Genomic DNA, 27604 nt, shown 5'->3' with positions numbered 1-27604 from the left:
GCAAAATAATAAATCGCATCAGATGACATCGAAACTGATCATAACTTTAGTTCAGACAGGCCACAAGGTCTAACTCAGCTCTGGTGTATCATCTGACCCAAAGCCAGAATACATCAGCTGAGCCTCACAATGTTATCTAGGGCATTTGAGAAGTGGCTCTGTCCACTTCAATTCTTTCTCTTCAATATTTAGTCTAAAAAGTAAAGTGTGCTACTGTAAACAGGTAAACATGAGCTAAGGCAAATCACTAGTTACAGGTGATGTGTGGAATAATTGCTGTGTAGATTAAACCAATGACAGTAAGTGCAATCTAATACTAACGTTAAAGTGTTTCACCATTCAGACACCATCCAAGAAAATGGGTGCTAAAGAGAAACAAGACACATCACATTGGAATAAAGTATACAGATTTTTTTTTAAAATTTTTTTATTTATGATCTCCAAAAGAGCACATGCCTGGGGAAAAGGGGGGATTGTCACATTCGGTAAATTACAGATACAGTATTTGACTTTCTACAATTTATCCAGCTACTCACATCAGTAATGCCAGTATCTGGTTTCTACTATACATCCCTAGTGTTCTTAAGTATGGGTAAGCATCTATTTAGCATTGGATTCTGTTCAAGCCAAGTCATAGTAAGCTCCATTTTTTCTGCTCAATGCCTACAAGTAGGTGCCGTTTCTTTGCAGCTTGGTTTGATTATTTTGTGTTGTTGTGAAGATCTATGGCAATGACCCCGACCTTTGTCAGGTTCTCTATATGGCTATACTTGACCGGAGCTTAGCACAAAGTGAAATATTGTCAGAATATATGTCAGAAAACATGCAAAAGACAGTGATAAACCCAAAAGTTGCAAAGGTTGTAAATTCATGACTACCTGTAAAGGCTTCAAATGGAGCATATTCAGTACTGTTGAGGTTTCCTTTCGCTGGCTGCAGCTGAAGTAGCATTCAAGATAAACTTTCAAGTATCCAGCAGAGGACTCTTTTCAGGCCTTGCAAAACGTGTCATGCCTTGATGAGCCTGACTGCTCACTGCTTTGCCTTAATTCTCACCATTTGGCAATGCTTCACCAGCATCCAAATCAGTTTTCTTAATCCTAGGCTCACTGTCACCCAAGTGGCAGGCTTGTTCCTGTTTAACAGATCAGCAGCAGTGAAAGCTTAGCTATGCAGCAGCTACCCCTAAACCCCTCCACATGACTCCCAGTCTGGACCAACCAAACAGTGCTTTGAATCACCAGAGACAGTGTTTCACTGGATTTGGCATCACTCACTCTCTGTCTCGACTTGTCTGTCTCACGTGATGCTAAGTATGACAGACTTAACTGCATTCTTTGGTGTGATTTAACAGTTCCAGAAAATTGATGAAACATAACTTCAGTCCAGATTTCTGCTCATTCAGTTATGTTAGACTATGCAAACATAAGTAAGTGAGAGAACATATGTCTCTGCAGACCCATTCAGTGGCTGGCTTGCATCTGACTAACTCAAAGGACTATAACAAAGATGACATTTCCATGTGCATTGGGGCAGGCTTGTCAATGACAAAAACTAAATGTTTACAGCTTGTTTAAAAAAACCTAAACGTTACTATGCAGTGATCTGGAGTTTGCCTGAGGTCACACAAATTACTCTATTTCCCGCAGACTACCATCATTGCCGGTTTGTGTTGTTGCCATTGTATTTATACGATTTTTATGAAGCACATCCAACCAAAGCAGTCAGGCACAGTAGCAGTATGTCAATCAAGAGGTAGTGCATGAAATCAAACTAGCGGATTGTGTAAGATGTAAATGCAGTCTAAATTTGACAATTATTGATCACAACAATCATAAAATTATCTCAAAATATTCACTACATGAGTTTGAATAAAGGGTCAATGATAACTCTGAGTGTGATCATTATGTAAATTTAATTACAAAGGAGTTATGTGAGCAAGGAGGCACCTTTGGTGAAGCAGCTACCAACAGTCTCTAATTTTAAATTCCTTTTTGCAAGGAAAATTGCTTATTTAATAAAGTTGATCATGACAATGGATGATTCAAAGCTGTTTCTTAGTCATTGATCATGCCCAAAGTCAGCTCTGTATCATAAAGCATTTCTCTGTTTTGTTTAATTTCTTGGCATGTTTCTGAGTTGCTTCATTTATGTGGCTCGTGCTGCCTACAAACGCCAGCAATGGAAATATTCACCTGATCAGAGTTTATACCCAGAGAACTGTTACCATGTTAAGCCATTGTGCCACGTTTTATACAGACCAATCTTGCATCATGACACAAGAGTGAACAAGCGGGAAAGTTTGGTTTGTATTCTAACAAAATTCAAGAAAATGCAAACGGGCATAAACTGCACTGAATAAACAATGTGCTTGCAACTGAGCATCTGCCAGCAAGGCCCGTGATAACTGTCAGACTACTAAGGTCTCTGATGGTAGGACATTGGCTCGCTTCCCACATCAAGAAAAAGAACTTCAGCTTGTTTCCAGCTCTCTATTTTTTTCCTATGTCAGTATAAATATTTGTGTTTTTACCATCTACACATTTGCCCATGCCTGTATTGTGCCTGAACCTGGTACAGTCTGACTGGTGTGACAAGGAATAACAGGTGGAGTGGCAGCCCACGCTTGTCGCTCTATGTTTAACGTGTGAGATTCAACACCCCCGAAGGTGGTGAGACGTGTCCCTACCAATGGGTGCCTGCTTGAACATAACTGATCTTTTCTGGGAAGTTAACTTATTAAAGCAACCGGTATGATCACCGATTTGAGATTAACTGATTTTGTACACTTGCTATTCTCTCAATAGTCTGCTGTAAAGATGGGAATTTGAGAAAATTTCCTTGATCGAAAATGGGTAAAATTAGCAATCAATTCATTCAATAATATTCTAAAAATGTTAGCTTTAATATCTCTCTGACTAGTTATTGAGTAGGCTAACGGTGCCCAGAGTAGTTAAGCCAGAGGGGAGGTCTGTGTCGGTGTTGATCAACTTCCTTCAGTTGACATGTTGTTTTTTCTTAGACAAACTAGTCGATATTGAATCAACAATGCCTCTGCTGGTTTCAGCCAACTACTGCACACAGTTTGGCCTCATTTGCGTCTATCTGCAATTATTCAAAAATACATTCCACACAATGAACTGCATTCTCAATTAAATTAATAATCGATTATTATGCACATTGGATGGCAGAAGGTCCAATAAACCTATTGCCATTCACACAAGAGAATAACTAATAGTTTCCTGCATGTATATTTGCTTTGTGTTCAATTAAACAGGCACAGGTATCACACTTAGTAAGTCAATTTGTGAGTGAATTGAGACATGATCATCATTACTTCAGTAGTCATACTTTTTGTGAAAATTTTGCTTGGTTGTGTGCCTTGGCTCAATAAAGGTTGGGATGCACTGTTCTATTTAACCATCGGTACTTTGTAAAATAGATCATTCAACAAGCTAATGTAAATGTTAAGTTGGAACAAAAAATACATCAGATTGAATGCATTGTGCATCTGTGTCCCTGCCCGTTTCTGGCTCTACTCATATTCTCTCACAGAAGGCAGCACATTAATCAACATAACACCACAACAAGATCACACCAGACAGATGTGACCAAAACGCTGACATCGTGACAACTTTAAAATTGTGAGTCTGTAGTCATTTCTTTGGGGTTAGTCACCAGCCAAACTACAAATTCAAAATGCAATTGTAAGTTTAGTTCAGTTTTCCAAACAAAATCTAACTTAATTTTCGTGGGGGAAATTGGACAAGTGTGGGTTGTGCAACTGGTAAAACTGGGGGGTAGGGAGGAATGGGGCCTGAGATGACACTCTGAAAGGCTTTCCCGCTGTTGAAATTATAGCTTGCAGTTCACATAAAACAGCCCATGAAATATTGGCTTGGTGGAATATTGCTATGCTTAAAGATAAATTACCGCATTAAGGTGGTGCAACGTCTTCATCTTATTGTAAAACGTATATTGCCTTCATTCATCTTGGCTTCAATGTTCTGCTCATGTTGAATGTGACACATTCCAATGAACTACCAAGCAAAAACAATCCTTTTTTTCTACGACCACTCTGATGTACTAATGCCCTATCTGATCACTATTTCCTTTGTCTGTCCTAATGTTCCAGTTGGCGTCCTCGTTAAATAATTACAAGAGGCCTATCCTCACCTATCAGTGTGGTCAGGCCCTTTGGCAAGCGTATGACAGCCATCTTGTCCCCTCAGTCCTCTACTTCCATTAGCTGCCCTGGTCACTGAGACTGTGCAGTCATTCTAGGGTCAGGGCCCTCCACTATGGGCTGTAATTGCAGTACATTGAGCACTCTGGAGCTGCTGCACCCACCTAATGAATTGTCACCCACTTTAGTATGAAATTACACAAGGGTGACTCATAATAGATTAATACGGTTGGCAAAATTACTCTCAAAGGATAATCCATTGAAAACTGCTCATTGCCTGCCTAAAATGATTATAAGACCCATGTGAAGTGGGATTAGTCAACCAGATTGATCCTATGTGATCACTCTTATCTATCACTGGATCACTTTGTGTAACGAAGGTTTTGGATGCTAATCCTCACCCTTCTAATAAAGGTTAGCTTGTTCTTGAACTGACTGGGGACGCAGAAACTTTTTATCAAGTTAATGTTGAATTAACAATGACTAAGAGCTACGATCCCAATCTGAAGGACAGTTGACACACGTTTGTTATACATAACCTTATAACCTTGATGTCTGACATGTTTGCGAGGAGCTAAATAATGAGATCGTGTGGATGTTGGGGAGCTCGATCTCTTGAGTGTGGGACACAGAATACGCAAAAGGAAATCCCAGATACCCACCATCTCACATATGCTGGGAATGACCCCGCTGTAAACTATTACGTTGACAGCAGCATCGTCACTGCATACCGACACTAATTTTGTCTTCCATTCCACTAAACCACAAGCATAAAAAAGTTGCATTAGTCCATCTACTATGTCCTGTGCTGGTCGATTCGGAAATAGATTATTGAATCCAAGGAAATCTGAGCTGTATTTGCTTGGCTAAAAGCAGTCTAGTGCTGCAAAATGTTTGTAACGCAAATGCGCAGTACCTCACACAGTAATCTGGTGCTCTTTTAATATTTTCGATGAGAATGCGCACCATTTATATGCCACCCGGTCTGTATACCTTTAAATAAATAGACTGTAGTTTACTGGTAAAATTATAGCAAAGCTGTCATTTTATATCTTTAAAAAAATTATTTAGTACTCCCCCTTCAACTCAAAGGTGCTGAAGAGCCACAGATAGGCAACATCTTTCAAAGTACAGTCTGTTAAAGCATGAACAGGAGTTTGTTGTCAGATTTGCTGACGTCTGACTTTGAGAAACTGGAAACCTGTGTCATCTATTTTCAACTGCTTCATGTAACTGGACATGGATAAAAATAATATTCATTTAAAATGAATTCATCTCATCTATTTTTTTTCCCCAGATTATCTTCTTCATATGTCAGTGAAAAAGGTTATACACCTGCACCTCACAGAGGACATATGGATAACCAGCAATTTGCTGGTTAAACAATACCTCAGAACCCATCCATAGACTATTTGTGTATTTTATTGCAGAGTAAACAACAATAATTCCACAATTTAATTGAGAAATTTTCATCTGCTTAGCAATGGATTTTAAAATTCATGGACAACAATAATGATTATATTTCAGCATTAAAAATATAATTTTGTAAAAGTGCTCCTACATACTAGTGTACTAACCATGAAAGAAATTTGGGCACTTTCCATTGCTTTCAATTTAGGACATCTATGGCATTAACCTTACATTGGCTGCTCTTATGGTCCCATGGATTCCAACAGATTTGACATTTTCAAATTATACAGATTTGATATGTTATTATTAAATTATATTTCAAATTGAAAGGAAAAGGATCCGGTATTTTCAATTAATATATGAACAGAGTAAAATCGCACACGCAATTACATTTCCATATCGGTTTTGACCCAAACAGTATTGTACACCTCTGAGCCCAAGTAGATGAGCTAATGCTGTCTGGAACACTGACCTCAAAAGTATGAGACAAATAATAGCAGGCTTGTTCATCTGTGCTAAACTAACCCGTCATTACATGTGACCTCGGGTAGTTAAAATAGGGGGGAGGGGTGGGGGGGGAAGCATTCTTCATGACAGTGACAACGACTCATTGTGGAAGGGAGGGTAAACGGTTACTTGGTGCATCTCTCATTAAAATAGACATGCGACTTCTGTTACGTCTCATATTTGTATAACCTTTACAAAATGACAGTAAGAATGTATGCATACACGATCCTGGTATGGTACCTGGTCAATAAATGCACACGGATAGGCTGAGTGTACATCATCATCACCATGACCACCTAACAATAACATCTTATACTTGGCTCTCCATGAGTCAATTCCCCTTGAAAAGTCATTCAAAATAGATGTGTCTATCGATCTGTTGTTTGGCCACATGACTACGACAGTAGTGGGGTTCTTGGAATAGTTTTTAAGTAGAGAAAGGTTCTACCTGCACTGCACTGGTAATGTTTTTGAATAAAGATGAATAAGAATTTTAAGCTAGCGATTAGCTCATTTCCCTTACAGTTGAGAGGTTCTGGGTTTGAATCTTGGCTCCCGCCCTCTTGTGTGGAGTTTGCACATACTCCGCAGGCTTGGGTGGCTTTTTGCAATGCGCTCCAGCTGTCTTTCACATTCCGAAAATTTTGTACATTAAGTTAAATTGAAGACTCTAAATGGTCCGTAGGTGTGAATGGTTGTTTGTCCATATATGCCTTGCGATTGACTGGTGAACAGTCTGAGATGTACCGTGCCTCTCACCCAAAGTCAGCCGGAGACCCTAATGAAGACAAGCAGTATAGAAAATGGACAGGATCATATGTATCTGTTTGGCATAGGCAACAAAGATTTTCCACATTTTACATGGCACATACTGTACTGACAAATGCAGTGTTTCTTTCAAATGGGGCATAATTTAAAGGGGCATAAGTAGGAATCCCTACAGTAAAAGAAGTGAACCTTCTCCAAGGCCCATGATACCTAAGGTTGTATCCTCCCGCATACATTTGCAATTTATAGCACTTTATTCTCCACTTACAACATCAATTTTAAACTTCTCAGTTGCAGTTATGTTGCACGTCAGCTTTCTTGTGTGTGCCCAGATCGACAGTGTGTACGCGCCAATCAAACAGTCCCCAAAAGACTCCAACTCCCCCAGCTGACCTGCCCCTGAATCTCAAGATGGAGAGAGGCCATACTGGGGTCACAACACTGCGCGCTCACATTCAGAAAAACATCACAGTTTCTCTTTTCTCATTACTCACGTACCTCCTCTGTGCAACAGCCATCTCACCACCACACATCAGCCTCAGGGTCAGAGTTCAGATATCATTGGATTTTATATCACTACGGCTACAACAATTGGCAATGTTGTTTTGAGGTTTACATAGGTGCCCTTAAGGCATGATACACATATTCACACATTGTACATTTAGCCGAGCTTCATGAAAACAAAGTTTCATTCATTTGGACGGAAATAAATTTGCCCCGAGGGAGCAATGAAAAGCCAGCAAAGCATCAAGTGATTGTGTAGATGCATATTCAAAAGTTCAAGATCAAAATTTTGTTTAAGATCAAGGCTTCTCGTTAATAGGCTTCATAGAATGGTTCGATCAAAATGAAAAGGGCTTCGAAAGTAGTGGGGGTAGGCTGGGGTGGTTAATGGTCTCTAAATAGGCATGAAATGAACACCCAACAACATCAAACAATTCTAAAACAAAAGCAAGCAAACTAGATAAGATAGCTACTGTAAATCAAGATGTACCAACTAAACAACGAGGCCTCGAAATCAGCCCGGTCTTTATGGTAATGTAGATTAAACAATTACCTCCATTGTTCAAGAGTCAAACTGGTGTAGACGTACATTTCCATGATTTCCATGCAGGCCCCGTGGATTCAATTCCCACTCACTGACAGTGCGAATGGTTGTCTGTCCCGATGTGCACTGTGACTGACTGAAAACCAATTAAGAGTGTAGTCTCTCCCTTTCGCTTGAAGTTACCTTAGATAGACTCCAGCTTCCTGTGACCCAGAATAGGGTAAATTGCATAGAAAATGATCTTTTTGATGGTTCCAAAGCCACGCCCTTCACATTCTACATCCTGGCTGGCACAGAGTGGCACAGGAAACACTTCAAATTAAAAACATTCAGGTGGTGTATGTCCAAATTGTATTTTATGTGCATTATTTTTCTGTGTTGTATTGATTTAATACTTTGTTTTTTTACAAATTTTTGTGTGTATTAATGAGAGTGACACAAAAGGAGAACAGATCCCTGTTAGATCCCACTAACAATACTGCAAACATAAAATTGCTTTTCACAAGATACAATGAACCAAGGCTGGACTGGCTTTTATCATATTAGGCTACACACACGTATTTAAGCACGTCTTTTAGTTTGGAATATAAAAATGATAATTATGCATCAAAGGTCAATCGATTGGATTCCTTGGTGTATTTTTTTACAATAATCCAGCTGTTCTCCACTGACTACACAATGATTTAACAGGGGATGTGTAAAGTGGACCAGCCTTGGGCGAAGGGCCCATCTCGCAGCAGCTGTTGCTGCAGATGTAAGGTGACAGTAATCAATACCGATTATTAAAGTGGGAGCACTATCTCTCGTGTGTGATTAATCTTCATTCCCTCATGTTTACAAAGCCTCCTCTGGCCCATTCACCACTGAGGGGGAGCACTTCCCATCATCTGTCCCAAGAGGCATGGAGAACAAAACACTGTCACCATTAAAAATACACGCTGTCACTGAAGAGTAGGAAAGTACGTCCTGGGGAAGAAAAAAAAAGATCCCACGTGTTGTTGTTAAAATACAACATCTGTATCTTCTCAAAAGGCACAAAATAGATACTACGTACAATAAACATAAATCAGAAACACATAATCAGAGTGACAAGTCCGATGACATCAGATTGTTACGGGATTTGTATTCAATTAGCCTTTTAATTTTCATGCAGGGTAAATCTCTGCTAATGGCTATAATTTAAATCAGTCCAACAAAATCAAACAAAATCTCTGATTCTGAAATGGCTTATAGCTTAACTTGATAAGTCAACCTCAATAGACATTAACAGTGGAGTGGTAAAAAAAACCTCTGGCTTTCAACCAATTCAACCAACATCTGAGCAGCCGTCATGCATGGCATCAGTGTATTTGCTGGACCTCAGCGTGGCGTAACTGAGTTTGCGATTGTAAAAGGATATTCACATTGATTCTGAGGACCGGGGTTCAATCCCCGGCCCCGCCTGTGTGGAGTTTGCATGTTCTCCCCGTGCCTGTGCGGGTTTTCTCCGGCCACTCTGGTTTCCTCCCACATCCCAAAACATGCATGGTAGGTTAATTGAAAACTCTAAATTGTCCGTAGGTGTGAATGTGAGTGCAAATGATTGTTTGTTTATAAGTGCCCGGCGACTGGCTGGCGACCAGTGTGCAGTGGGAGGCTCATCCCTCCAGTAGCCCCCCAGTTTGGTTGCCTTTGGTTGTAAATATGCACATCGTTTTTGCGTATGTATATTTTTCAAAATACAGTATCTGATAAAAATGTGCTGTTCATTTGGGTGTAAAGCCAAATTATTTCAAAATCTGAGGTAACTGCAAAAAGAGCAGGTGGGAAGTGAAGTTTGAGCTGGGCCTTGGAACCAAAGGATGATGGTTCAATTCCTGCTGCGGACAAATCAAAATGGCAACTAGTTGTAGCAAAGATGCTAGTCTGCTTCCTGATTAGTGTCAAGATGCCCTTGAGCAAGGCACTGACTAGGCTCCCCAGTTCAAGAAGGGCAGTGCTGTATGTGAACTCCTTTCACACTGACAGCTTTCCTTGCATGCCTGTATGTGTGTAATGTGGTTCTATATGTGGTGTGCAACACAACTATACGGCCAAGTGTGAGTAGACTTTACCCTTAAGGGTTTATAATAAGTATATTAAAAACAAATCTTTAACAGCTGCACTGGTAAAGTTTAGTATATCGCTAAACAAGTGGATAAAGGGAGATAAAGTTTGTGGACAATAATTAATTAATTAATTTGCAAGAAAAGGTAAAACTGTCTGTTCACTTCAAACCTCCTTACTAAAAATCAGTGTTGAGCAAAATATGGAAATTAAAATGGAATGGTTTGTCTCACCAACATCAAAGGGAATTGTGTGTTATGACTAATAACCATGGAGGGTTATATTATCTCATTAAAAAGTGGTTGAAGTGTTTTCAAAAACTCAATTATTTATTATTGCTTAACATCTCATTGAGGGAAACATTATGAGATAGAATATAGGAGCCAATGGTATGCGCAGTCATTATCCATCCAATAACCTTCCCCTTAGCTAACAACAAGGTTCCAGCTAACAACGCTGGAACCTTGCTGCATTGTTACTTCTGTTAAGCAAACAATTCATCATCCATGCTGTGTTACATCCCCAATCAAACTCAGAATGTTTAAAAACCAAACTAAACAAACAAACAAAAAAATTAATTACAGTCACTTAAGAGTATGGATTGTTTGGTTTGGGGGCATTTATGCAACCAGAACAATTACAGCAAAAGTCAATATACAATAATGAAAATATGGAAAACCAAACCAGGGTGATTAGTGACACAGAACAAACATCTAAAGCATGTGGGAGCACGTAGTTGAAATTTTGCATTTTATGCGCAGATGGGCGTTTAATATGCATCAGGGCTACACCATTAACATTTCTGGACAGGGGTTGAAGGCTCTCAGTACCTCACGACTCCGTCGCTGTGACTACAACAGATGTTCGCCTCCCCCGTCCCACCCATCCCCCACCTCTATGAACAGCCGCCCACAGGTGTCGGGATCCCACCTCCTCTCCACTATCGTTAAATAATCACCAGTAGTGGACTCCACGCCCCACCTCCTCCTGCTAGCCAAAAAAAAGAAAGCCACTCTTCTTCTATTCAATCTCATTTTACTCCTACGCCCCGCCTCTTTTTCCCAAGCAAAACCTCCCCCGTACTGTTCCCATCCTCCCATGCGGCCATCATTCAGCACCTGTGAGGATCCCGCTGAGAAGAGATAATAACGTGATGTGGCTCTCTTTCTACGAGTGGGCTTGTGTGTTGAGATGAGGGCGAAAGGGGGGTCAGGTAGAACAAAGAGGTGTGTGTGCGCATGTGTGTGTCCCCGTGGGCATGTGTTTGTGTTTGAAGCATTGGGAATTTTTGACAGCTAATTCCATCGCTTCTCCTGTTTGTACGATATCTTGGGGGTGTTACAGTCTGCACTCAGGGAGAAAAAGGATCTAGAGCACAATATTTCGGAAAGTTCAGAGGATTAACTCGGGGCAAGGCTTTTGGAATGGTAGAAACCAAGGAGGAGGATGGGGCGGGGGGGCATTCTTTGTCAGGAGTAATTGCTTTCAGCCACTCTACTGTGTAAACTGAGGAGAGATTAGAGGATTTATTCCCATGTAGATTTTATACAGAGACGCTTTAGTGAGCCTATTCTGTTCTCTTCAGCTGAATGTACTGCCTGGAATGTTTATTTTGGCTTTTTTTTTTTTATGAATCCATAAACATCAAGCCTGTCATTCTGCAGGATAGTGATGAAATAAAAAGGCCATATGAAACTGATGTCAAACAAGTGGAATGTCAATGTATTTGACAGAACTGGAAATTGAACTCGATCTGGTAAGAAACCATATTTGCTAACTTGGTTGTTCACAAGGGAACCAGTATGCCTCACTTTGAGGCACTAGAACAACACGAGTTCTCCTTGCCAATAAAATATCTATACATCTTTCAATTTTCAATATTACTTAGTCTATCTCGGGTCACAGGTGGGCTGGTTTGAACTGATTGCAGGACACATATAAACAAACAAACAACTATTCACTATTCACTCTCACGTTTATTCCTATGTTGAATAATTAAAAAATAAGCTGTAAACAAAAATTCATGCAATTTTTTTTAACTGAAAAATTAAGAAAAATGTTGCTCTCGCTGGCACAAACATGTAATGGTTTCTTGAACCATGCACCGTCCCTCCACAAAGTTTTGTCAGTTTGTCAGAACCATCAAGCTACTGCAATAATAAATACAAATAAACGGGGAGGGGAAAGTTAATTATGGATGCAATCACACAAGTCATAGTTATTCATATATTACACAAAAACAGCCGTAATTCTTTGGAAGACATATTTATGACATCAAAACAACAACCATTGCTAATATTTGCATCCCTTGTGCTACTTTGTTGCACCGGAATACTTCAAATAATGAATTACCATATCAAAGCTGGTCAGCAACGTGTATGTCTTCAGTCACACAGTTATGAATTGTATTTATTTTTTTATTTACTTAGCCCACTCTCGGGAGTGTATCCTTGAAACATCAGTATATATTTTCAGTGAACTTCTCTCGACTCCCTAGTGACTCGTATGAGCAGGAGATTGATGCCTCATGCAGGGCAGATGCCTTCAAGACACGCGTTTGAGGAATCAAAGGCACCTTTGCAAGAAAATCCACTTTCGTCGCTCCTAATGGGCTCTTTTACCATGTGTCGCCAATCAAACAGCTCCTCAGAACACCTTCTGTTTTCAATTAGGATCTTTGACAGGCTACTTGAAAAGTAAGGGGTCCCAAACATTCTCACTTTCTGTGTTTGAGAGTTGGAATACGACAGGTCCCATTACCGTCAACCACTTGGGAAGCCCCTTCATGTTCAAAACATTGCTATTCTCCTCTAACATGCTCCTTGTTGTGTTTATTAGTGCTTTTTCACTCATTGTTTAATACACCAAACCTTCTTGCTGTTTACATTCTTGCACCCACTGCTGACCAGTAAGAGATGAGAGGCATTTCAAATGATTTTCACCCGACACCCTGGAAATATATTTTTCTGAGAACAGTTTTTCATGTTTTGTGTGTGCGTTTGTGTGTTGTGCACGTGGACACAATCTCTTGACGGTCAACTGGTTCTCATATATGCCGACGACTTCGCATACTGTAGTAGACAGTGAACATATTTATTCTAAAAGGGAGGTGAAGCTAGAAGCACACACTACACTTCCCCTTTTCCTCATATTTTCAATAAATCTGTTATCTATACCTCTTTAGGTCTCACACACGCTTCACTTATCACGGTCCAAAGAGGATCCTTATGGTCCTTCATCCATATTACAATACCATATCAATACACACACTCACCAGATGTTAGCTGATGCATGCATGTGTGTGTGTGCGTGTGTGTACATGCGTGCATGTGCGGGTGTTTGTGCGTGCGTGTATACAGGTCAGCCTCCTTCCAATGTCTTTTCTTGTGCCTCTGCCAGGAGTTATGACCACAAATTTTCATACAATAGCACATGCTTCCCATTTCATATTCCCAGTCATGCAGCATATGAGGGGGAGTTCTTCCACCCAAAATGGGTGATCCTGACCAAATTGAAATGAGGGTATCCAATCAAAAGGTACTTCTTATGCAAAAACAAAACTCTTCTCGTGAAACTGAGCTGATCTATTAATTTTTTCATTCGAAAAAGTTTCCCTTACATCAGTGTTATTTTCGTCAACAATGACAATGATGAAATTATTTCATTGATGCTACTCTTTGATGACTAAAACATGATGTGTGCGAGTTTTCATTGACCAGATAAGAGCTAGTCTGGTAGACGTTCAAATTCATGCTCACCACAATGTTCATTCGATGGTGAAGTTACAACAACTCCTCGCAACATATCTTATACATACAGTATACTGTAATGTTAATCGACAGTCAACTTGTGATAAATTTCATAGTAAGATTGACTTGTGAGTAGTTTTCCAAATAACTCTAGCTGCAAATGGGCTGCTAGCGATCTTGAAGCTAAAGTTAACTTTGTTATGCTAACTTCAATTCATTAACTTATCTGTGTGCTACTGTTATGTGTCGAACATGCAAAGATTTTTGGCCGGGCAGGAGGTGTAATGTCTTGTCATATTCACCCATGTATGGACGGAAACACTTCTGTAATGTTAGCAGCATGCTTATAATAAAGTTGGGGATAGGAGGGGCACACAAAAAAAAAAAAACTCAGGAGTACAGATACATTATAATTTTAGCCATTGTTCAGAAAGAAAGATCAGAAATCTTAAGTACAGGGTGAGTGCCAATCATGTGGGTAAAAGCTATCAAAACATGTTTTTGTTTTTACTTGTTTGATATAGTTAAGGCCTTTCTATTTATTTAAAATGGTATTATTTTGTCAAAATTATCTGTTTAACTTGAAGCACATGATGTGCATTTGTTAAAAGCAGAGGTAGGTAGTAACGCGTTACATTTAGTCCATTACATTTACTCAAGTAACATTTTCCATAAACTGTACTTGTCAGAGTACTTTAAATGCACCATACTTTTACTTCTACTTGAGTATTTATGTGAAGGAGGATCGATACTTTTACTCCGTTACAATGATCGACATCCGGTTCGCTACTTTTATTTATCCATTCTTGTGTGTGCGTGTCTATTATTAGACTGCATCTTCGACTTCCGCTTAGGGTGCCCGTAGTGCCAATCAGACGACACAAGGTAGTCACATGACCGCGCACGTAGCCTTCGCGAGACAATCAAAATGACTCATTTTTGGAAAAAAAAAAAAAAAAAACAGCCACGCGGTTGTGTTTACTTTCCAGATTCTGAAAAACAACAGCTTTGTCATGCAGCTCTTAAATTGTGACTGCCCAAACTATTTTAGTCCACTTCTAACTTGAGAAAACACCTTGCGGAAAGTTCCAGATGTTTCTATTGTTGTTTTGGCAGTGATATGGTAAAATTAGTCCTATCGTATGGTGTCGCACACATACACACAATCACTCAGTCTCGTCAGCAAACAGCTTCTTCATGAAGTCATTTAAGTGAAGAAAGCAAATAATGTTTCTGTAGGGCCCAATGCATGCATTGTTGTTTTTTTGGGCAGTTTAAAATTGAAATGGTGGCCGATGTGTGTCAACTCCCATATATTATTATTTTTTTATTTTATTTGATGTTCATACTCTGATTAAAAAAAATATAATCTGAAGTTATTCACAAGTTACTCTTTTCTTGAGTAGTTTTTTCATTGAATACTTTCCTACTCTTACTCAAGTACATTTTTGGATGACTACTTTTTACTTTTATTTGAGTCATATTTTTCTAAAGTAACAGTAATCCTACTTGAGTTCAATATTTGGCTACTCTACCCACCTCTGGTTAAAAGACTAAACTAAAACTAGACTAAAACCTTTTACAGTGTTTGTCAACTAAAACTATAAAACACAGTAATGACTACAATGTGACTAAAGCTAATAAGCATTTTTGTCCAAAAGACGAAAACTATTATGGCTGCAAAAAACAGGATTTTTTTTTTCTTCCAATAAATCTGTGTCCACACAAAGATCCGGAAACACTGTAATAACTATGCCAGGCCTGAAGTGGCATGACTAAGAAACCCATGCCATGTAAACGTACAACATTGGCAAGGAATGTGAAAAGAGATTGAAAGGAGACATTTGTGTGGACTGATGACGAGGTAGAAGATATGCTTCTGACTAAAAGCCCAGATCACCGCCAGGGTAAAGAACATCCAATTTACATATTTTCTATTGATGTTGTTGGTAGTGACTGTACATGGTTACGCGAGAACTGAGACTACCTCGTCATCATCTCAGAAAGACGCCTGTGTTGAACACATTGAAACGCAAGGGCAGCGTTTTCAAACTTATTCACTCCAACACCTGGTTTAAAAATATGTACTCGGGCTCCCAAAAAGCCAGTTCCATGAGGGCAACACGTAGAAACAATAAAAAAACATTCCCCCTCCCAATAGATCATCCCTTTTGTTCTTGTCAGTACATGGGACTACTCGTCTGACTTGCAGATGTCAGAGCATTCTTCTGGGACTCATTGACAGTTTTTCATTCGTTAGTATGATTGTCATGGAAATGGGGATACTGTAGGACCCAAAGAAAACTTTATTGCCCCCTTGGACCATAAAGAAATAAAGGTTTAAAGGTTTATGGAAGAGCACCCAATATGTTCCATGCTGTGTTGGACACCATGCTGGGATAAATCCTCCATTTTATTGGCCTTTAAATCTCAACAGAGCTATCGAGAGGAGTTTTCTCTAGATTGTTTGGCATCCGTACTTATAAATCTGTCCAAACGTCAAGATTCAATGGTGTTATAACACAATTTGATTCCCTGTAGGCTTGCTGTAATTTTACTGACATTCTATTCCCTTTTCTCTTAGAGGTTTTGATCACTCTCACACAGGGCCAATTCTGTTGTACCATGCTTTAATGGGGTTGTTCCTCCATGTCCCCCACTGACCCGCACAGATATAAACACTGTCATCAAAATTTCATTGGAACATCGTTTATATGAAATGTAATGAAATACCATAGGAGGAAGTTTTTAAAGTAACGCTAAACATTACAGTGCATTTTTTATTGTCTGCATGTGCCATGGCATTCGCATGTGAGAACATGAAATAAAGTTACAATAATTACTGTAGAAGGTACAGGGTACAATTGGCATTACAAAAAAATGGTTTAGAGCAAAATAGGTTTTATAAAATGAAATGATTGCTGGCACCGAGGACAAATTTGAAAGTGCATCCATCTCAACACAAGCTGGACCAAATACAGGATCATCGCTTTCCAAATCACTGGATTGCGGCTCTGGAGGGATGTTCAAAGTTAGAGCTATTTCAGAGCTATTTACTCCCCCCTTAAGTATTTAGAGTTAAGGGCTCGCCCAGCCCTCTTAAGCTTGGCGATTCCTGCTGCTTGGTCTCCTCTCAAGCTTCACCTTAATTTTACCCTTTTTCCCAAAGGTGGTATCCAGACAAGGGGAATCATCGAGTGGCTGTATGTATGATGTATGCAGATGTATTTTCTAAATGGCCAGCTGGATCATTTCAAGCGCTTCTCCCTTCCTTGAAATGAAGATGGGTTTGGCAAGGAGTCTGTGATGAAGAGCCGGCGCCGACATCTCAAACCTGACGTTAGCCTTTTCTTAAACGTTTTTGTCTTCATAACCATCTCAGGGATCACAAGATGTTTTTACAAGTTGAGTCAGCTCAATAGAATCTCCAATCAGGAATGAAGATTATATGGATGGAGAAACTGGGATGATCTAATTTCATTGCATACTGTATTTTTTTTTATTGCAGCTTTAATCTATAATGTTTTGACTTGCTGCCAATGACTAACCATAGAGCTGGTGAAGACATTTGACATTAAAATATTGAGTTATGCGAAGGGGTAAGACTTGATCTGGCAGCCAGATGACAAATCCAGAGAATATTTTCTTTCTGAAAAAACATTTTGTTTGGAAGGTCACGCCAGTATAAAATTAATGGATGTGCCAGTCATTGTGGTCCAGATACAAGTATGATTATAAAGTGATTAGCGCTAAAGAAAATCAGGAAGAATATTAATCGGATTCTTGCAAGAAAGAGAGACTAAATATTTTACTGATACAAAACATCAGAGAATCCATCAGATTATAGTAGATGGGACCCTCCAATGTCAACTGCAATCCATTCACTGATGCTGGTCAACTTCTAGCTTCTTCTAAAGCCAAATTGTTTTTTCTCATATGAATCTATCCATTCATCCATTTTCTATACCTCTCATTCAGGGTTGTGGAGCGCTGAAGCCTATTGCATCTGAATTTGGCCAAAAGGGGAACTACACCCTGGACTCAGCAGCAGTCAATCAGAAGGCACATACAGACAAACAACCATTCACATTCAAAGAAATATCAGTTCTTTCATTTATGTATATCATCTTCCTCATTTATGTTCGGTGATTGACTGGCTACCAGTCCAAAATGCAATCTGTTTTTTGTCCTGAATTGGCTGGGATCCAGTCCAGGGGCCTCATTTGTCAACCTTGCAAAAAAAAAAGGTTCTGAATTCTTTTGTAGGCCTGAAATTTAGAACGTTGATAACTACAAAAAAAAATAATAATAATAAATTATCAAACGTGTGAATGCCAAAAGGTAATTCCAATCTGTGTTGATAAATCCCACCTGTTCTACTACCATACTCGTGCAAGTTGAGGCTCATTTCCATTCAGAAACATGTCCAACTGGTAGCAGAATTAAGAATGCATGAGTGGACTTTTTATACCTCTCTGAAATCTTGGCAAGGAGGGTAAGGAAAAGGAATGCATTCCAACACTGTAATTGAGGTACAGGTAGGAGAAGTAGGAGAAACCCAAAGATACTGCTCGGAACACTCAACGTAGGTGTACCCGACCAAAACACAAAAAAATTAATAAAATAAAATGTAAACAAATAATAAAATTGGCCTGGCATAACGACAGCAGTTATTTCAGTTGTATCAGCGGAAAGAGCAGTCTCGCAAATGGGGAAAAAAAAAAATGATTTGACATCATCATTTAATTTGTGAAAATTAAAATAAGACAATAATGTGATGATCCTTTAATAACTCAGAAACTCAAGCCACTGCTCCCCTGCGGTTAGGAGCCGGAGGCAGCGGAGGAGCTTGGGGGGCTCAGGGTACTGACAGAGGAAGTGCTGCAAAGTCAAGACAAAACCAAATCCATTGATGAAATAAAGGATCAACTGACAAACAGCACAAACACTTAACTGCAAATCAATGAGTCATTGGCAGATTTTAAAAAACAAAAATATTGAATGATGAGATTATTTTCCCCACAAACACTTTTGATGTGACATTTCTGACTTTTCAAAGTAACAAAAAATGAAGAGACACTGAAAGAAATGAGGGAACTAAATACAATCTAATTGACGATACAACGAGACACACCTTGGACAAGACAAGTGGCAGGAGGGAGCTGATTGGCAGACACAAGGAACAGGGCTAACGAGAACAGGTGGAAACGAAAACCAAACAAGCAAGACAAGACATGAACATGGGACACAGGAAAACAAGACAAAACGAAACAAAAGAAAATATAATCTAAACAAAAACACAGATCATGACAATTGGCTTGTGTTCTAAGTATTTGTATTTTTATAGTTTTACTAATAGATTTGTGTGTACACGTTATGAGATGGGCTTGAATGTATGCATGTTCCTATGCATAAATCCAAATTAATGAATCCTATACTTTGGGACCACACTCCTTATCCAGACTTCTGTGCGCACACACACTTGATCAATGAGGGCTCACCTCCTCGCGACCCTGAATAGGATAAGCAGCAAAAACCTATAAATCTTTGCTTAAAAAATGCTTTATTGCATGTACACAAAAGAGCAGAAACAATCAGGTCTTAATCATATTCTCTTATAACAAGGAGGATACTATGTTTACACATTTTTATACCACCATAGTACCATATGTACTGTATATAATGGAACAAAATAAAGGATGATCATAAACAACTGAACTGTAACAATATATTTTGCACTGGTTGGAAGATTTTCCCCCAAAACAATATCACAGAGGCAAATAATAAACACATATTATCAGGGGATTTGCATATAAGGATAGTCGTATATTTACACGTGCTTTAGCCCTTTCTCAGTGTGTTATGCAACACATTATCGCAGCCAATTTAACCCATACAGCGCACACACATTCTGACCAGAAAGACATCCAACATAGAAAAACGGATGAATAGCTGAAACAGCAAAAAAGAGAAAGGTATAACCTTGAGTTTCTAACAGAAAATCAGAGGAATACTTGCGATTACTCCTCTGACTGAATCATCGACAAGGTCAGAGCTCCCATCTTGTTATCCTCCTACACTTTTCCTTTTCTCCAAATCTGGAGCCAAACGCTTCATACGGTAAGGATGCCAAGACATATTCATTGACATATTGTAGTATTCAGCAACTGTGAGCAATCACAGACACTAAAATGTTCAAACTATGCATTCAACATTCCACGCTAACACTACAGTAAGCATTGTACTTAGCAACACTTGTGAAGAAGCATGGATGACAAATGCGTAAATGATTTGCCACCCATGGCTTAAACTGGTTGTGATTTATTGAGATTACATTTTTTTTGTTATGACTGAAACAAAAATTCCATTCATAATGTAATAAATGTTAGATTGTTGTGATAAAGAGACATACCGAAGGGGAAAATTATTTGTCATGCACATCATTTTGAAAAAAATATTGCGAGAAAAACCATGATTGTGTTGGAACATCTGCTCCAAAATTATTATTCATTGGTTTTATTTTTTTTTAAAAGCCATCCTAGTCGTACTAGAGAAAGAACAGAACACACACTCACACCCACAATGAAACAATTCATCACAAATTACTGATAGAATGCTAAAAACAGCCAAATGGAGATCCATCAATCGACATAATCATGGAGGGGAAACCAAAACAGCCGATAAAATAGACACATTATTTCAGACTGAGGGCTTCCACTATAGAGCTGTTGCAGTTCCATGTGACCATTCTGATCAAATATTCAGCAAGGAACAGCTCTGACACTTCAGGGCCAGCAGGCTTCACTTGCATGCCAATCATTCTGGACAAGGCCGGGGCTGAAACCTTGCCAGCAAGGTTGCTTTTTCTTGCTCCCCGCAAAACATGACAACAAAAACGAATACAAAAGGGCTGCATTCATTTTTAATGAGGAACATTAATGAATAACCCTGACCTGACTCAATTTATAAAGCTGGAATCCCTGGGTAGGTCAGAGAGGGTTCGAATACTATAGCTCTAAATCTGTTTTTTTTTCTTTTTTTTTGCAGTCTGGTGCAGGAGACAGTGTGAAGAGAAAAAGAAGATGAAAGAAATATAACTTTTGGTTGATTCGTGGTGCAAACCCAAGCATGGATTTCTTAGGTCACACAAACACTATAAAACATCTACATACCCAGCTACCTCACATTGGCAAACTCATTTGGGTTGCTATGTAAAAAGCCAGCATTTTGTTGTAACTTCCATCCATCCATTTTCTGAGCCGCTTTGTCCTCACAAGGGTCACTGGAGTGCTGGAGCCTATCCCAACTATCATCGGGCAGGAGGCGGGGTACCAGCCAATCGCAGGGCACACAGAAACAAACAACCATTCGCACTCACATTCACACCTACGGGCAATTTAGAGTCTTCAATTAACCTACCATGCATGTTTTGGGGATGTGGGAGGAAACCGGAGTGCCCGGAGAAAACCCACGCAGGCACGGGGAGAACATGCAAACTCCACACAGGTGGGGTCGGGGATTGAACCCTCAGAACTGTGAGGCAGATGCTGTAACCAGTCGCCCACCATGCTGCCTTGTTGTAACTTCTCCTTAAAATATCCAAAAACCCAAAGCTGGTACCAGGACAGTAATGGAAAAATAGGCACTTATGTACATATGCTTGATAAGAAAATATTACAACTCATTATTTTACATTCAGCTAAAATGAATATTGTTCATGTCATTAAAAAATTAAATATCAATACTTGAATAAAATTCTTTAATATCACAGCATTTGGACTCCTTGTTCCCTTTTTTTTTTTTTTTTTTAAATGAATGTTTTATAAAATCAGTCCTAATTTTCCGATATGTCCCTTGCCTTTGTTGGTTTCAGGAATAAAACTGCTTCCCTTTCTCTGAGCCCTGATGAAGCCGACTGAGCCTGGCTAGTTGAGTTGGGGACGGGGGAACGTCCTGTCTGTAGGGACCTTTGGGTTTGGGTGGATCATGCATGGGGGCCTGAGTGTGGTCTCTACTACTGCTGCTAGAGGGTCCCTGTTCAGGAGGTAGACTGACATTGATGGCCTCCTGCTCTCTGCGTCTCTGCTCCTGTCTCAGCAACTCCTGAGTCTCCAAGAGGACGCGAGCGTTAAAGCTGGAAGTTCCCAGGTAGCCGTTATGTGATCCGTGGCTGCCAGAGTGGCGTGGGTTGTCCTTGGCACCCTGAAAGCCATCTGCCGGTGGGTAGGCCTTGTCCCGTGTGTCTTGGGAGATGGTGCTCGGATTCTTACGTGGCGGCCTAAACACACAGAGACAGAGAGAGTTAAAAGTGTGTTGTGAAGAGATTGAGTATCGAGAGAAATAACCACACAAATAGAGACAGCTATAGCGGTATTCAATTCGACATTGTCTTGGTTTGGACATGATGTTGGCATGCAACGTTTGCTACACCTTTTTTGTCCATCTTCCAAAATGCCAACAATATGTGACAACCACTGGACTTGACCTTAAATATGGTGTGCGCTAAACAAGAAATATTAAAACAATTTTATGAGTTTGCAGGCCACCTCCATGTTTATTGGACATTTACATAGACATAGACAACAACATAACAAACATGGTGGGTAGAGCCATTGCCTCATTGGCTCAAACAGCTAAATGGTGAAATTTGATTATTCTAACAAACCAAACAAAAAAATTGCTGTTGTCATGGGCTCTTCTTTAGTAAATCTATTGCCTTAATTTGTGGCCTACATTTGACAGACTACCCTCATTATACCCAATAAAACCAAATAAAGAATTTATTTAAAATGTTGCCATGAGTGCTACATTCTTGCCAGCCTTATGGCACTGAACCAAGGCTCATAAAGACAGACAAGGGAGAAAGAGACAGCGAACGGACATTGGAATCAAATCGAACTACAAACTATTAGTTCCACATTGTAAACATGAATGATTCAAAGAAAAAGTTCATTTATTTGCTATTTGAAGATGATAGGACTGCCCAAGATTTTTTTTTAAATCGAACTGATTATGCTTATTATAATCCCTCAAGGGGAAAGTCGTCTCACGTACTACATACATACAGTACACTACATAATGTATATGAAGTAGAGCTAATAAAGAAACAAAAAACTAGTAGGCTCCATACTTATGTCTTCTCTTGCTCATGCACCTCTTTTTAAAACGTGGGCAGGAGCTATGATGCGAAATTTCTAGTTGCTAGGTCTTTTGGCTAAAGTGTTAGCTCTCTTTTCCCATTATTAGGATCCATTAAAGCAAACGTGCCTTGGAAGACTTCTGACAGGGCTTTTTGTGTCAGGTTGCTAAGAAAAACCACATTCACACCTCACTGACCTGCTGCAAGCTTAAAAGGCATTTTAGTTCACAGTACACATAGATGAAGAGGGAAACAAGCAGGTTTTGAAAGGTAAAAAGACCAGAAAAACAGAAAAGTCTGTTATCTGAAACCCTCAAATGTAATAGATTTAAAATCTCATTTGCTTTCTCATTTTCCACCACCAAGTTGGAAGTACTGTCGTTGCCATGGAGCCTCCTGCTCCAACTCTGTGATGATGGAATAGATTGTTGTGAGCAGAGACATATTTAGAAAGTCTGTAAAGAGATTGGAGTGGATGCTGAGTTGACAACAGTTTGATCCCAGTTAGGGTTGTTTACAAGGAGGAGTTTGTTTCCTCTTTATAACTGCACATTCTACATCATGCACACATTATATTTTAATGCATTCACTGGCCACAAGATTACGTAACCCTGCAGAATGTCATGTGACATTAGCAAGTATTGGATGACATGCAGTGGTTTGTTGATTTTATATTTGACTATCACCTGTGGTCAACTTCTTTTTTACCCTTGTGTTACAGTTGTATGGCAAAATGTGAAATGTGTCGAGCAATAGTTTCATTAACTTGTAGAAACAAAACACTGTGGGCAATGCATTAATCACCTACATAGTAAACATAATTGTGTGAAATTATTGTGTACAGTACATCAAACTTGTATATGTTTTAAATATATGTATTAAATGATAATTGTGATACAAATCACAGTTTAAGAAAGCTTTCATGAAAGCTAATCACTAGAGGCTAATCACTAGAGGCTAACGTAGTGAACTGCTCTTAAACCTGCATTTATGTGTGTGCAAACAGCTGCAAATGCCTTTATGTACTGACCATGTGAAACTCAAACTTATTATCTTGTTCTGCTCTGCTGGTGTGCATTTGTGTAAGTGTATGTAGTATGCAAGTGAGGATAACTCGGAGCGAGGCAGATGTAAGGACAGACCGCAGAGCAAGCCGCAGCACATGTTCCATATCAGGCTTTTGCTGTTTCACCGAGCCAACATGCATTTACACCCTGGCTTGGCTTTCAGAACAGCCAACACAACTCAAGAGGGAAACGCTTGTTTGGAAACTCTGGGTACCTGTCACAAAAGGCAGCGATCCACATTTCTGGAGTGACAGTTTACTTTTTATAAAATAAAATTTGGGAAGCTTTTTTGGTGGGAATGAGAGCAAAAAGACTATTCTCACACATGAATGTACTTATGATTGATGCATAAATGGAGCGCTCTTATCGCTTCTACTCCCGAGCCAGAATCTGTCACAAAGTAGATTAAATTTACAGACAGAGGGGGTGGGGTAAACATTACCCCAAAGAGAGAGTTAGCTCGCCATTGACAGAATATAAACAAGGCCAGGAACTTGGTTCTCAGGAAAAACTTGTGGTGGCTGGGTGTTTCTTTTAAACAGCTGGGAAAAATCTGAGTTCATTAGAAGGGCATGAGCCCACGAACACGCACGCACACACACACAGGCCACCAGTTTTGTCATTCCAATATTGTACAAATACACTCCCCAGCGGCAACATTAGGTACACCTGCACAATCTAATGTGATCTAATAGAAGAGCTGCAACACAACTTTTGAGAATATTGTTCAGTTTTGAATAACACTGCCAGAGAGGCATTCATTAAAAAAATACTGAAACTTTTGTTAAAAAACTAACGTTTCAGATCACCCTTGAAACACAGGTCATCGGTTTCAATGGCTTTTATTTTCTGGTTGAATAAAGGTTTTGATAACTCAACTATATTTATAGACCACTTTAAAAAGCAACCGCAGCTGAAACAAAGTACTGTATATAACTAAAATCGGACATAAAATATAAAGCACAAATAAAAACAACAATCAATTAATCGTCAAGATTCTTCTACAGTACACCGTGGACTAAATAAATAGTAAATGGCGGTGCAAGTCTGTCTGTCTGTCTGTCCGTCTGTCTATCCATCTATCTAGCTATCGATCTATCCATCTATCTATACAAAGGCCAAATATCCTGATTTGGATTATATATTATTTTGCACAAAATCAGAGGTCCAGATTCAAGAACGGATTGTATTCCACGTTGTATAAGTAATGTGGACAGTGAGGGCAAATCCAAATATCTCAGCCAATGTAATCAATGTAAAATGTTTTCTTTATGGTACAGAAGCATGTTGCTCAGGAATGCAGGAGCTGCTTGAGTGGTAGGGTGGACCAATGGCCTCCGTTATCCTTCCTGCTGTTAAGAATCTTATCTTAACCACATTCATGTGCATGTTATGTGTGTTGTGTCTCTTTCAAGCTAATCAGTGGTCTCTCTTTCCTCCTAACACGCTTGTTCCTCGCCCACCACTGCCGGCCGCTGCTAATCCTGCTCAAACAACAACCCTTCATTAGTGCTCCTGCAATCCTCACATCCCAGACGACGAGCTTTGCCTGGCTGTCATCAGATAAGCAGCTACCTTGGCTATTTCTGGAAGCTCTTCAGGGATTTTCTTTTTTACCTTTAAAGGGAATTCCTGAAGAAAACAAATGTCTCAAAATGGGGAAACTGAGGAGAATTATGGTTATTAATCTAGGGATGTAAGGCATTTGACATAGTCTAACATGAAACTTGAGCTCGCACAAGCGCCTGCTAAGAGAATTAGGAGATTATGGTAGGAATGCATATCAAAAGCCACCATAGTCAAGTCTTTTATCACCAGCCAGATGAACTTTCCCAAGAGAAGCAACTGACCGTGGGAGGGCAGGGTGGGAGTCAACTGTCACATCACATGAGATGCCAGTAGATAACACGTATGAAAGGAATGCAAAGATTTGGCTGGCCTATACAGACCACATTGATTATGCGTCCATGTGGACCGTAAATCCATAGCCACGGACAGAAACATGTTTTAATCGACCCAATTGTCACTTTTCAGAGACAGCGATGGAAATTAAAACAGGATGGCATTGGGAAAATGATGTTTGTGCAGACAGACAAAAATCACTAAAGAGAGCTGAGGCCAATATAATAAAGGTTTCGCCCAACAGGAATGAATCAGTCATTATGAAATCGAAAATCTGTTCTAAAATGGGAACTGCACAGACTGGATTTTAGCTTTAAATTGCATGTCAGAAAAAGGCATTCAGATTGAAAAGTACATTGTTTTTTGGGGAAAAAAAGTCTTAATGTGACAATTTTCGATATAATTGTTGCTTTTACAGTTTGATTATAGAGCATCAGACGATTGTGAAGAACATTATACCTAGGCAGGAAAATTGCGTACAGTATATTGATAACTAACCCCCACCCCAAAGATCAGGATGTAAATATGCAAAATTACGTAACAGTAGGATGATGATGGAGAAGAACAGAAAATGGAGAACTTGGTCGTGTCTTGCTCAAGCTCAATAAGCGGAATTTCCAACAGAAAATGAATTTTAGAAAAAAGACAAGGTGTTGAGGAAGTGAGGGATGATGGCTGCGTGAAGGGACCAAGTTGCGTTATTAATTTGACTACTAATTTGAAGTGATTACTGGATTAGATGATTTGACAAGGTAGGTAAATTTAAAACAAGGAAAAAATGCTTCCATACAGACAGACATATGGGCCTCACCGTGGCAGGGAACTATATTGCCTCTGGGCTTGACGAAAACTGTCTCGATCCTCCTGGTGCTGCTTTTGGATTTGAGACTCCATGGTTACCGAATTGCGCCCACTCTGCCTCTCCATCGCATTACTAGGCTGTAATCAAAAGAAACAAATCAACACAATTGTTGATAAAGCTGACGCACAGAGCACTAGGCAATGCACAAGTTAAAGGAACAGAGAGTCATTACAGTTTACAATCTTTTAGAATTTGACAGGACTGTAGAGTATGTGTAAACTAAATGTGTATGTGCAAATGCGTCGTAGTGTGCTGCTCCACATTACATTTATTAAATATGAGCATGATCAAAAAAGTTACTATATAAAATCCCATAAAATAATGTTAAGAATGACACACATAAAAGTATGAATATATTAACTAGCCCCTTCAGTACCCCAATAGTGAGGGGTTCGACATGGATATAGCAGTTCTCCCGACACACTGATAACAAACTTGTTGAACAGAGAACATGAAGGCTTCTTTATAGTCGCGCGGACGGCGACTGCGGTGACTTCGCTACGGCAGAAGGGAAGTTTTAATTATCTGAGCTCAGGGGTGCAACATCGAGCCCCATCATTCTGAGATCTCTCTTTGCCTGTGTGTGTGTGGTGTTGTTCTTTGTTTGAAGAAACAAAATGGGCATCTGTAAGAGGAACAAACGGTAAAAAATGTATTTCTTGCTAATCTGACTCAATTTGTTACGCGCAGACAAAATTGCAACCAGAAGCTGTAGTGTCAAACTAATTTGGATCTGATATAGATTTGGCAGCAATTAAAGTTGAACCTTAAATTTCTGTCCCATTTCAGGTTGTAGGTTGTAATTAGTTTGCATCTTTAAGATCCTAGTATCTTAAAATTAGAGGGCAGAAATGCACTCAATAATACTGAGGTTTTGTCCC

General features: G+C 39.5%; 1 protein-coding gene across 2 annotated transcripts in view; it reads right to left on the bottom strand.

Annotated features, from left to right (window-relative positions):
• Positions 1-19299: 19299 nt before the first annotated feature.
• The window catches only part of LOC133396457 (partitioning defective 3 homolog), a 298273-nt gene continuing 289968 nt past the window's right edge, over positions 19300-27604 (bottom strand). For both annotated transcript variants that reach the window (XM_061666339.1, XM_061666340.1), the window contains exons 23-24: positions 26673-26800; positions 19300-22031 (exon numbers count right to left, since the gene is read on the bottom strand). In XM_061666339.1, coding sequence (XP_061522323.1) covers positions 21623-22031; positions 26673-26800 — 537 coding nt within the window. In that variant the 3' untranslated portion in view covers positions 19300-21622. The remainder of the gene's footprint in view (positions 22032-26672; positions 26801-27604) is intronic.

This window comes from Phycodurus eques, chromosome 21 (assembly GCF_024500275.1).
Source record: "Phycodurus eques isolate BA_2022a chromosome 21, UOR_Pequ_1.1, whole genome shotgun sequence".
Taxonomy (NCBI): domain Eukaryota; kingdom Metazoa; phylum Chordata; class Actinopteri; order Syngnathiformes; family Syngnathidae; genus Phycodurus; species Phycodurus eques.
Note: the sequence above shows the minus strand (reverse complement) of the source record. Positions and strands in the feature narration are given on the sequence as shown.